Here is a 13319-nt window from a genome sequence, read left to right as displayed (position 1 = left end):
GATTCTCCTGCCTCAGCCTTCCGAGGAGCTGAGATGACAGGCGCTCACCACCACATCTGGCTAATTTTTGTATTTCTAGTAGAGATAGGGTTTCACAATTTTGGCCAGGCTGGTCTTGAACTCCTGACCTCAGGTGATCCGCCCGCCTTGGCCTCCCAAAATGCTGGGATTATAGGTCTGAGCCAGCACACCCGGCCCCAGCTGTTGCCTTTCTATAAAAATCAACCAACCCTTGTACCCATCCCTTCCTTAGAATCAATGATTCAGAATACAGCACATTAGGAAAACTATGTAATATAATAAATTAGAAATAATTAACAGGCAATTTAAAATGTATTACCAAAGATGCATTATTAAGATGTGTAATACAACTTTGATTTATGCCATGAGCATAGAAAATCTTGAACAAACAAACTCCGCGGCATTTCTTGGCTCCTCTTCTCTGCTACATACATCAGAAGAGCTGTGGGAACTCACTGCATGGCTTCCGCACCTCCTGTCTCCTCTTCACCTAACCTCAGTCACTTTAGCATGATTGCTCCACTTAAACGTATTGTCCAGGCCACTGGTGACCACCATTTGTTCAAGACCAGTGGTCACTCCTTTACCCTCTTCTCACTATGACTCTTCAGCATGTGACTATGTTGGCCACTATCCCACTTATACCTTCTTCTCTTGGCTTCTATTGAACCATTCTCTCTGGCTTTTCCCCTATTGTGGTGAATTCTTATAATTTTTTGTTGCTTTGGCATCAATTTTAAATTTAGATTGGTCTTACTCAGGCAAAGCCTAATCATGTTTGACACAGTTTCCATCCCCCCTACCTCCTTGCAGTTTCTCAAGGTGGTCAATCAAGACATCTGCCTTGTACACTGCCTTCTGGTAACCACCTCCCTGTGGGACAGCTGGATACACCCTACTAATCCCCACACCCTGCATAGACTGCACAGGTATCCCACCCACACTGACCTTCTCTCAGTCACAGCATGATGCCATAGGGCATGTGCCTGCTTGTTCTAAACCCACCGATTAGAAACCTGATTGCACAATGTCCTGAACCCCAGTGAAGGCTTTGGCCCACAGCTCCCAATCTCTCTCGTTCTGCACCTGCTGGTTGAGCCTGTGTGTCCTGGATGGCTCCCTGCTTTTTGCTGGCCCTGCAAATGGTGCTGCGCCCTCTCTTCTCCAGATCTGTAAACAATAAACTGCTTCTGTCATTTCATGGGTTCTGATGAGTTGCCTCTTCTACCTCATCCTAACTTCTGTCCTGGTCAGGGCTCTCTGGGAGAGTGGCTGCCTTGGTAGGAATAAACTAGACACAGGTCAGATGAGAGCCACAAGGGCATGTGCCAGGATAAACAAGCTTCCCGTGAGAGGGACACCTGGCCACAGGCTAGACACTAAGGTATCAGGCCGTCTGTGAGGTCAAAGAAGGATCCCATGAAAGGCACATGGGAAACACCCACAGCCACATCCCCAGGATCCCCGTCAGGGCAGGGCTAGAGTTTACAGCCACTATCATGAGAGGGAACTCAAGACTAAATTAGGAAAAAACAAATCATCTATATAACTGGTTGATTTTTCTCAGTGACTTGGGCTTCTTCATCTTCCTCTATTCCTGCTCAAATGTTAGTGTGCTTTGAGGTTTGGTCCTGGACCCTTTTTATCTTTTCTAATCCCACTCTCTCGGGGCATCTCATCTGGTCCTGTAGCTTGAAATAGCAACTATATGCTGATGACTTTCAAGTTCACATCTTTAACTCCAGATCTTATTTACAGCTGCTGGCTTGGCATCTTGAAATTAGCTGTTAAAAACTCAAATCTGGATTTCTACTGTACCTTACCTCCCAATAAATAATGTGACCAAGATGTTGAAATGTTAGATGCCACACCAACCATCATCCAGTTGCTCAAGCTCAAACCCCAGAAAGTTCTCTTCATTATTTTATTTTTATTTCACTCAGCATCTAATCCAAAAGTAACCCATACTAAATCAATTTTAAAATATGTCCTAAATCTGTCCACTCTCACCCAAGCTATTCCTGTATCCAGCCTGTACTGCTGCCATAGTATGCCATGGCTTCTAAGGAGTCACCTACTAACACTCATCCCTTCTCCAACCCATCTTCTACTAGGAGCCAGAAGGATCCTCTAAGAATGTTAATCAGTTTACGTTGCTATCTTACTCAAAACCCTTCACTGACTTCCCACTCAGTATAACATCCCAAGTCCTTGACCCACCTTGCAAGGCCCAGCGTGTAGTCTGGCTCCTGCCTCTCTCCCCGCAACTGTCCCACTGACCCCTATGTTTCTCAAACAGGCCACCTGGCTCCTGACTCAGGACCTTTGTAGTCCCCACTTCTTTTGCTGGGAACATTTTTCTCAGGCCCTCCTAGGTCTGAGACCTTCAGCAATTCATATTTCAACCTAGATATCACATCCCCAGAGAAACCTCCCTGCCTGGCCCCTCCAACAGGCCTCTTGGTCTTCTCCAGCCACCATGCTTTGTCACATTATCTTGTTATATCTTCTCATGAAATTATGGGTTTGATAAGCTACAGTCTATCACCTGCTATTAGAATTTAAGCACAAAGAGAACAGGGACCTCTAGTCTTGGCTACCTCTGCATTCCCCAACCTGGGAAAATCGCCAGCACCTAACAAGCCAAAAAAAAAAAAAAAAAAACCTGTAAATTTGATAAATAGGAGAAGAGGGCTTTTCTGTATCTTATATAATCCTGTATTTAACAGAAGAATATATGTAAAAATACTATGCAATTTGAAAAGGGTATGAATGGGTTTATGTGAGTATCATTATCTCACATGCCTCTTGCATTGCATTCTGAGTGCATCATATAGTCCACATTTATGACAACGTTAGTCTTCAGGGGGAATTTTCACATGCAGTAACACACATATATTAAATGGCCCATCATCTGTAAGTACATTGAAGGACTTTTCTACAGAAGTTCTAGGATAAAATAAAATCTTGACAGCACTCAGATAACCCTAAAAGTATAATCTCCAAAAATAATACCATTTGAAAACACATATGCAATTAACAAAACCCTAAAGTTCATGAGTCCTAACCTTCAATTTGTTACAGATATAAATGGATACCTCGGTTCAGTAAACACATCACTAGTGCCATAGGAGGTATATGTATCTGCAACTGTGCTCATGGTAATATACTATTAAATATGCATGATCAGTAACTTTAACATTTTGAAGTCAGCCCCATGAAAGTAAGTTCAAAATGCCTTTCCCCCCCCATTAAAAGGCATAGTGGCCTACTCTGTGATTACATTTGCAGGAAGAAAAATATGATGGCAATCACAGAAGACTTGAGTTTTGTTTCTATATGTGACAAATATCACAAGAATGTTTAATGAAACAAAAGGGCTCATTTTAGAATTGCTTTTTATTGGGTTTATTTTACTGGTATCAAATGATGTCAAATTGTCTTGAATCTTTTAACTAGATTATTCTTTGCCTATTAAACATTCTTACCAGCATCAAAGTACCATATCACAGAGTATTAAAAATAGGCAGTCCCCAGGAAATACTGAAAATTCTAGGGCTCTCAGAAACATCAAAACCAGGTCCTCTCCTTAGTACGTGACTTCTGGTTTTGGGGGCTTCTTATTATCAACAAAAATCTGCTTATGATAATCTGGAGTAATATAACTGTTTCCAGGTGTTTCTTCAACAAGACAGGTGAGTTGCTTCTTCACTGTGGACATGAGCAGGAGGTCTTGCTCAAGTTTCTTATACAGAGGAAACTTCTAGAAGGTTTAATTTTATCATTTGGCTTTTCTACTGCCATGATATAAATAGACACCTGCATATATTTAACCATTAAAAGAATCTCTGCTTAATTAATTACTATAATTCTTTTTTATTTTTATTTTTTCCTTTAAAGCAAAATGTCTATTTTTTTTCTTTTTTCTTTTTTTGAGATGGAGTCTCGCTCTGTTGCCCAGGCTGGAGTGCAGTGCTGTGATCTTGGCTCACTGCAACCTCTGCCTCCCGGGTTCAAGCAATTCTCCTGCCTTAGCCTCCCGAGCAGAGTAGCTGGGGTTCCAGGTGCCCACCACCACACCCAGCTAATTTTTGTATTTTTAGTAGAGACAGGGTTTTACCATGTTGGCCAGGCTGGTCTCAAACTCCCGACCTCAGGTGATCCGCCCGCCTCGGCCTCCCAAAGTGCTGGGATTACAGGCATGAGCCACCGCGCCCTGCCAAAATGTCCTTTTTTTTTTTTTTTTTTTAAGAATGAACAAATAGTTGCTAATGTGGCTTTTGTAAACCCCTATAATGGCCTGCATTGATGTTCTTTGTTAGGCATCAATACTGGACAGTGATACCTGAGAGTTCCTTCATCCTCCCCCTGGATCTTGGATCTGTAACTGTTGACTCCTCCTTAAAGGAGGTTGATTGCACAGTCATAGCACAATCTTCATTGCAATCTTCGCAAATATGTGGTGATCTCAACCATTCTAACTAAAGGACTTCTCAGAAAATACTGCAGACTTGATTTAAGGACTATTAACAATCTTCTGGAGTTAATTTTCGTTTCTCATTTAAAAGCATCCATAAACATCATGGCAAAATTGTAGCATCCTGAAACATCTTGTCCTGGAACTTCTCAATGAGGCATGACATCTGAGCTTCATGAGAATTTAAGTAACCAGTATAATACAGTGTGGTGCAAACTGTGAAAATATTTCTTAAAGATCATTCCGATGGATTGGAATAGCAAACACTGTGATGAGAACCTTTTATAACATCTCAGCTCTTCATTTTTTTTTCAGTTTTCAAGTAAAGTGTATGTGTAGTCTTCCACATCATTTAATGTTTTACCAATGAGAGTTGAGATAAAAGCAATAACCAACACTGGCTTAAGCTATGCCCTCTGCACTGAGGAAGAGATGCCAAAGAGAAAAGTATATACTAATCATTTACAGAATGAAAAAAATGTGATGACCAAGATGGATGGAAGTTATGGCCTCTTTATCAAGGAGGAGATACCAAAGAAAAAAATGACACAACTAATGATTTAATAAAAGATGAAAAGTGGAGATCTCAAAAACATAAGCGGGGGGCGTGGAAGAGTTTAATTAATGGTCTGAGATGTCAGAACCCAGGCAAGGCCTTTATATCTGAGCCAAACTGTACCTGCCGCATGATGTGTGTTTCTCCTGTTAGGCTCTCTCTGTTGGGCGCATCCCCCAGCCCTGCACCTCAAAGCTCAGGCATGACATTTATATTAAAATGTGCTGCTTTAATTCTTCAGCAACTGCAGCGAGAAAGTCTCACTGGCTTGAATTCCTCTCACACTATTAATGTCCAGCTTGGCTTTATGAAAAGGTACATAACTGTTGAGATGCCTCACCTCAAGTCCATGTAACAACTCAGGTGAAGACAATTGGGTAAAACAATTAGTCTTGTCATTGATGAGTCCTCGTAAGGTCCATTTCATTGGCAAAAGGTAAACTGAACATGCAGAGATGGGGTTGGTAAAAGACTGTTTTGAATAACTCACCACCACATGTCCAAGCAGACAAAGCTGCAGACTCCTCTGTTCAATCTTCTTGCCTCCAGGAAGAAGAAAGCTGACCCTGGAGGGATCTTTGGGGATGGCATGGCTGGCATCAAACCCTCCCCATGCCTCATCATGGTCATGGAGGGAGTAAGATGGCAGCTGATTTCTGTTGCTTCATGTTAGTGCATGAGAATTCAATGGAAGAACAGCTACTGACTGCCTTCTTAGCAGGATACCATTTTGGATGCTTAAAGTTGCTCAAAGTTGTTCCTACTCTTTTTAGGACTTCCATCAAAGAGTCCTTCATGTCCTGGAAAATCTCCAGTTAACATTCCCAGAGATCAGACCAGAAAACCCATGCAAAACCAACATGAAAGACAGAAGGGCCCTGGAAGTTACACTTACTCACTGAGTGATCTGGGCCAAGTAATGTGAGCAGTTTCTTTATTCGGTTTAAATGGGAAAAACGACTTAGGTCCTAGAGTTGCTGTAGGAATAAAGAAGACGGAGAGTGGTAGGCTGACTAACAGTCCCACAAAAGTATCTCCATCTTAATCCTTGGAATCTGGGACTATGTTAGGTTACATGGCAAACCAGGGATTTTGTGGATGTGATTAAATTAAAGATCTTGAGATGGTGAGTTTATCTTGGATTAGCCCGGTTAGTCCAGTGTAATTACAGAAGCCATAAGAGTAAAGCAGGAGGGTTGGAGTCAGAGAAAAGGAAGAAGATGCAACAGCAGAATCAAAAGTCAGAGACAGGCCGGGCTCAGTGGCTCATGCCTGTAATCCCAGCACTTTGGGAGGCCAAGGTGGGTGGATTGCTTGAGCTCAGGAGTGCAAGACCAGCCTGGGCAACATGGCAAAACAAATACAAAATACAATAAATAACAAAAGTTAGCCAGGTGTGGTGGTGGACACCTGTAGTCCCTCCTACTTGGGAGACTGAGGTGGGAGGATCTGTTGAGCCCCAGGGGGCAGAGGTTGCAGTGAGCCGAGATCATGACACTGCACTCCAGCCGGGTGACAGAGCCAGACTGCATCTCAAAAAAAAAAAAAAAAAAAAAAAAAAAAAAAAGACAAGGAGAGAGAGAGAGAAAGCAATTGAAAGATTCTATCCTCATGACTTTACATATGGTGGAAAGGGGCTAGGATCTAGGAGCCAAAGAACGCAAGCAGCCTTCGGAAGCTTGAAAAGGCCAGGAAATGAATTCTCCCTTCAAAATCTCCAGAAAAAAACAGCCCTGCTAATATCTTGACTTCAGCTCAGTGAGACTGATTTTGGACTTGTAACCTCTGAAACTGTAAGATAAAAAATCTGTTCTGTTTTAAGCCATCAAATTTGTGGAAATTTGTTACAGCAGCAATAGGAGTCTGATACAACAGTACACATAAAGTACTACATAAACTACCCGGGACATTATAAAAACTTAAAGAAATAGTACTTGCTTCTGTTTGCTTTTCCAAATTTTAGCAGCCCAAATCTAGAAAAACTTCAAAAACTCTTCACCCTGCGAAACAAATGAGCCATAAAATGCATTCAATAAAGCCATTATAATACCTGCTATCACATTAGGATTAAAAACAGGTAAATTTGTCATTATCTACCCAGCCATGACCACCCAAGGATCACTTTCTTGTTCCACTAAATTCTGCAGAGAGGAAAACAATTTTGCATCCAAGGACAGCCAGAAAGACTACAGCCAGAAAGACGACAGCCAGAAAGCCAGAACCCCCACAGAGAGTTGCAGAATCCAGGTATAGCATGGGGTCTCTGAGCCTCGCTTGACTAGTATTTTTTACTAAAAGGAATGTTCTGTCATATTTGATCCACAGGATGGTTCAGATTAAGTAAATCACATAAAAATTTGTTAAATTATTCTAAAACAAAGACAATATATAAATTAAAGAGGGTTTATTCTCCCTCTATGAAATAGCAAACCTGGCTTTTACCCGTACGGAAACAGCATTTATTTCAACTGCCTAGGCAGTTAGCAAACAGTGTTCTTATTTTGCTGTGAATCCAGCTCTCATTAATTCCTGAGAGCCTATTACATACCCCAGAGAGCAACACTCACTGAAATATGTTTTCTCAGGTCTGATAAGAGCCATCTGCCACACTACACGGTGCTCAGGAAACAGCCGCGGATTTTACTGTGGGATATGAAACTTAAGACAAAAGTCAAAACTCGAGACAGGTGAATGAATACCTTCAGTTTCTAAAGGCGGCCTCAATTCCAATGCAATGCATTCTTTTCCCTACCTTGTAAAAAGTCATGATTTTTATTGTTCATAATGAGAACACTTTTAGGGCAAGAACACAACTCTGAGAAAATCTCTAGCAACATTTTTCATTCCTTCTTCCCTCAAAATCTTATAGTACAAATAGCCACTTTATTCAAGCATGGGCTTTAATCTTTAGAAATTCATCTCACTTGCATCTGAAAAATATCACAAAATTTGAAGAAAAGACAGCATGGAGTTTTGCAATTTTGAAAAGATTTCAGAATCGTTAGACAGGTCCCAATAGTTTCAGTGCCCCCCCTCCAATCCTGGGTGAAGAGGGATGGCTTCCTGGGCTAACCCGCCACTGTATCCTCTCCAAGGAGGAAGGACAGCAGAGAGTGGGGCTGTGAAACGAGGCCAAGGAACTCCCAAGGTGGCCGCCTCTCAACCTCTGGGAGCACCAGCTCTCTCTGACGCAGCTGCTAACGTGTACATTAAATTGGATGCTATTTATTTATCTAAACAATGACTGAAACTGTTTTCTGGCTGGTCAACACATATCCTTCCGGAATGAAGAACTTTGAAGGACATTACTGTTTGCCACAGTGACTGTGGATGAAGCGAAAGGTGGTTTGTGGTGCAGGGCGAGCAGGAAGTGACACATGGAACCCAAACCTGAATTTGATCAGTGGCCCTACTGGGCCTCAGTGTTTCAGGGGCCTCCCCCTTCTATGAAGGTCACACAGATTGCCACTGGCCAATTTTTACTAGTTTCCTTACATCTATCAGATTATATCTTACTGATGGTTTGTTTTTTTTTTTTTAAACCAAGATAATCTCTTCTTCCAATTTAATTACATGCTGGTCTGAGAAAAGTACAAACACATCTCACCGTAGACACATATTCTCCAAAGCCCTAACAAGAAAGGTACTGCATTCTAGGAGTAGACTCTGGAAATGGACTTCCAACGCTTGTGACAAAATGCTCTTGTGATGTGAAGTTGTATTCTATTAAGCATATTTCATATCAGTTCTTATTTCTTTAAAGTGTCCCTTCTCACTTTCTTTATTTTTAAAAGAATCACTGACTTCTTTTCTGAAACTAGTAGATGCATGTCTTTCTAATGTCTCCCATGATGGTTCAGTTCTTGAGCTCCACAAGGTCAATGTGGCTCCTCTTACCCTCAGCTCACTGTGGCAAGGGATGCCATGTGCTTTCAGCTGCTCAGGTCTCTTCAGAGAAATATGATGTGCAGGTGAGGTCAGTGACCTGAAACTGCTTTTATCAAAGCTGTTCCTAAAAATATTAGGTTATGTAATCCATCTACTTGGAATTTCTGTTCTCTGTAGCTTTAGTGCTATTTTGAAGGAGATTACAGAGCTGATGAAAAAAAAAGTTAAACATGTCTGTCGGGCCCAACTTGCTCCAGTCTGTACTGCTTGAGAAAGGAAACCATCTCTCCCAAAACATTTGAACCCTGTAGCATGCACTACAGCAGGAACACCCATGAATGCTAAGTGCTACTTGTCGAAACTGTGGAATTTTCTAGAACACAGATGTAAAACGTTACTGAAAATAGGTACATAAGAATAAACTGGATAATAGTCCCAAGTTAACAACTATCTATGTCTCTTAATTTTGAATTCAGAATTTGACACACATCTAGAACAAACAAACAAACAAAAACATCGGTTCCTGAATACCTTTGCTATATAGGTGGTAAGACAAAATGTATTTTTTAAAAACAAACCATATTTGCTAATCATACCAATGCAAAGGCAGTGTTTACAGTTATATCCCAGTGCCTAGAGCCACGCCTGCCACAGCCTTGGTGTTCACTAAATATTTGTTGAATGAATGAACTAATATCCTGGATCCCTGTTTTCAAAAAAGAATGATTACCATTCAGCAGTCCACACACAGACAAAGGACTAGTGCCAAAATTTAAAGGATATACTTTTTGCTCCCACCACAATACACTTTGATGAAATTTTATAGAGTTAACTAACTCAATACAACTTCACAAACAATAATTAAGGATCCATGATATGCCAAACACTGCTAAGAGCTTAGGTAATGTGATGAAGGCCCACAGGGAGGGGGAGCATAGTGTTTATAGCCAGCCATGCTAATTATTAGCTTTACAGACTGGATTCTCAGTGAGAAATACACAAACCCAGGAACACACAGCTGTTCACATGGATATCTGCCATCACCCGGAGTGAAGCACAGCAAATCCAGGGCCCCTCTATGGCTTCTTCTCCATGTACATCTGTTGTGCCTGCTTTCCACCATCCTTGGTGATATCTTGGTCCCCACACATCTCCTATTGTCTCCATTGTTTTCTGTAATGCTTCCTTGCAGTCTATACATTTCCCTGATGTGCATTTGTGTCACCCACAACAATCAACCTAGGATGCCCCTGACAACGACACCTGGCTCCTCCCCAGACTCTTCACTCACCTCCCTGAGGAAGACTCCAACATTTCATCCTATGTGGACAACAGGCGCTGTAGGAAGTGCTGTGATGGCACAGCACGGTGGAGGGGGTGATGAGGGGGAGGCTCGTACTTCTGCTGGTGCAAATGCTTGTCATAAACACTAACCAGAAGTGAGCATTTTCACGAACTGTTCTTATTTGACTTCCCCAGCCACTTGTTGATGATGGTTGGCGTATCTGGCTGTGGGTGATCCTGGGTCCCTTGGTCTGAAGGCTGCATGGGGAAGATGCAATCTTTGCTCTTTTGATCATAACTCTCTATTACAGTTTAGATGTTTGTCCTCTCCAAATCTCATGTTGAAATTTGATCCCCAGTGTTGGAGGTGAGGCCTGGTGGGAGGTGTTTGTGTCTTGGGGGTGGATCCCTCATGGACACATAAATGCCCTCCCTGGGAAGGGAGTTTGAGGGAGTTTCTCACTCTATTGTTCCCATGAGAGTTGGTTGTTCAAAAGAGCCTGGCACTGCCCCTCCTTCCCTGCCTCTCTCTTGCTTCCTCTCTCGCTAAGTGATCCCTGCACATTACCCATTATCCATGAGTGGAGGCAGTTAAAGGCACTCACGAGAAGTAGACATGGCACAGGCTTCTTGTGCAGCCTGTAGAACCACGAGACAAATAAACCTCTTTTCTTGGTAAATTACCCAACCTCAGGTATTCCTTTATAGCAGCACTAAGCAGACTAAGACACTCCCCAGGTGCAGAGCCCAGGGTTTCTTCTCTGATTTTTCTGAAGCTCATGAATGAATGAATGACACTCAACATTAATAGTAACAGCATCATTTTAATAATGACTAAAGTAATGTGGATGTAAGATGAAACATCCATTACCTGTTGACGTTTTTCAAATTCCAACTTGATCCGGGACTTGATGCAATTACAGGTGTCCTGATATGTTTGCTGAAGAGCGAGTTCCATGAGGTGCTTATGGTAGGCTCCCGCCAGGTTCCCACAGATGAAAATGATCACATTGGCCAGGATCTAAAGAGACAGAAAGAGCTGCTCAATAGGGTAACTGTTTCTCACTTGTGAATACAATCAAAACAAAGTGCACATTAGCAACAGTCTTCAGAGAGATAACTGCAGGAAGTTAATTTTACTTCTGTTTCCAAAGTAATATTTTTATTTGCTTAACAGAAAACATCAATCTCCAGAAGAGTTCTGCCCTTTTCTTGGATCCATGCCCTTTGGTAGATGACTTTGCAGTCCCTCCCTTGACTTTGGGCTTAGCCATGAGATCTGCTTTGCTTTGGCTAATGCAATGTGGACAGAAATAATCACGAGCTAAATCCAGCCCAGGATTAGGAGACCTTTTGTTTTTCAGGTCACTCTCTTGCACCTCATTAGGAAAAGAACACTTCCGGGTAGCCCACCAGTCCCAGGATGAGAGACACATGGAGCAGAGCTGCCCTAGTCAACCTGCAGTCTATTATTGTGTACCTCTGAGATTTCATGGTTGTTATGCAGCATTATTGTGATACTAGGTGACTAATACAAACTGCCCTCACACCAAAACTGTATTTGCTGAGCCTGGATAAGTGACATTCACCTATTATCTTTTGTTTATGTAGAAATATGGTAGTCTTTCAAAACATATAACTCATTATTCTTTTCATGATAAAAACAATTCATGTTCATGTAATTTGGGAGAAAAACAAAGATATAAAGACAAACTAAAAATAATCTATAATTGTCCTGCCCAAGCAGAACACTCTGCTTTCCATACGGCCTTGTCTGCCTACTCCGTTTTCCTCTGTATTCTCAAAATTGGTGGCATACTTTACTTTGTCAAGACCTCTATCTTGTTCCAAGAAGCTTCAGTTCATTCTGAATGTAGTTTTGTGCTTTGCTTTAACATTTAATAAAATATTTTTTAGCTCATGTAAGTTCTGTAGAAACAACATTTTAAATGCTTAGATAATATTCAGTTCTGTGACTGTATCATCCTTTAGATATGTCCATATTGTTCAATACTTATTAATATTCTGTGCATTGCATTATGCTATAGTGGTCAACCACATGTATAAAGCTTTGGCTTCATATTTGATCATTTCCTCAGACAAAATTACTGAAAAGCCAGAAGTATTTTTAAGTTATTGATATGTATTGCAAAATTGCTCTCAGGAAATGTTCAATTTACATTATCATCAACAGTGTATGACAATGGTCTTTTTAGTGTAACCCACTATTTACATAGAGCAAGCTCTTGTGTGTTCACGGCAAGACCTACAGGTCTACCTGTGAGTGGATAGACACATCTGGTTAAAACCCACCCTACCCTCCATTTCCACATGACTTGTATTCCCACCAAGACAGGTCACTAGTGGCTTTAATAACAAGTCAGTGGCATCAGTTCCGAATATCCTATGCTCCTCCCTAAGAATCTCCCCATAACACAGACCACTTTATCACATTAATCATCCAACGTGGTGAGCAGGAGTGGCTGGAACCCATTATGGGAATTTTATTTCTAAATCTTCAAGGTTCCTTGTGACAGGACTGAACAGAGAATCATAGCTGTCCTCCTTCTCTATGCGGTGGGGGAGGACAGTCCTCCCAAGGAGAGCAGGAGAAATTGGTCTAACTTGAGGGTTTGGGAAAAGGATATGAACCCTCTGCATCTTACCCCATCCTCCCCCATAAGCAGGGTCTTCCTCCCTGAAGTGGGTGGTCATCTCCATGTCCTGCATTCTCAGCCAAGCAGTGGACCTAGTGGGCCACTTGCCCCTGTGCTGGGAAAGACCTTGATTTGGGGACAGACGGCTGTAGGGAAAGATGGGTAAACTCAGGGGATAATCAGCAAGATCATTTATTCCTAACTGTACTCTCCAAATAGGTGTAAGTGTAATAAGGTGACATTTTGTTCTCCGTCTACCCAATGCCTTGGTCTATCTCTCAAAGGGTTCTGAACACAGGAGGAAAACAGTGATATTAATTATTAGCCTCCTCAAGTCCTACAAAATAAATGTTTGGGATACAGAGAAAAAAGAGGACAGAGTTAGAAATTAAAAGAATGATGTGACGAGGTTCTCTCTGAATAAATGCAAATGCAC

The 13319-nt window shown here is 41.7% G+C and overlaps 1 protein-coding gene across 2 annotated transcripts in view; it reads right to left on the bottom strand.

Annotated features, from left to right (window-relative positions):
• ADCY2 (adenylate cyclase 2) overlaps positions 1 to 13319 on the bottom strand; it is a 435519-nt gene that overhangs the window by 190928 nt on the left and 231272 nt on the right. For both annotated transcript variants that reach the window (XM_034959722.3, XM_034959723.3), the window contains exon 4: positions 11098 to 11247. In XM_034959722.3, coding sequence (XP_034815613.1) covers positions 11098 to 11247 — 150 coding nt within the window. The remainder of the gene's footprint in view (positions 1 to 11097; positions 11248 to 13319) is intronic.

The sequence above is a fragment of the Pan paniscus genome, chromosome 4 (genome assembly GCF_029289425.2).
Source record: "Pan paniscus chromosome 4, NHGRI_mPanPan1-v2.0_pri, whole genome shotgun sequence".
Lineage (NCBI taxonomy): Eukaryota > Metazoa > Chordata > Mammalia > Primates > Hominidae > Pan > Pan paniscus.
The sequence above is the reverse complement of the archived record's forward strand: the minus strand, read 5'-3'. Positions and strand labels throughout refer to the sequence as shown.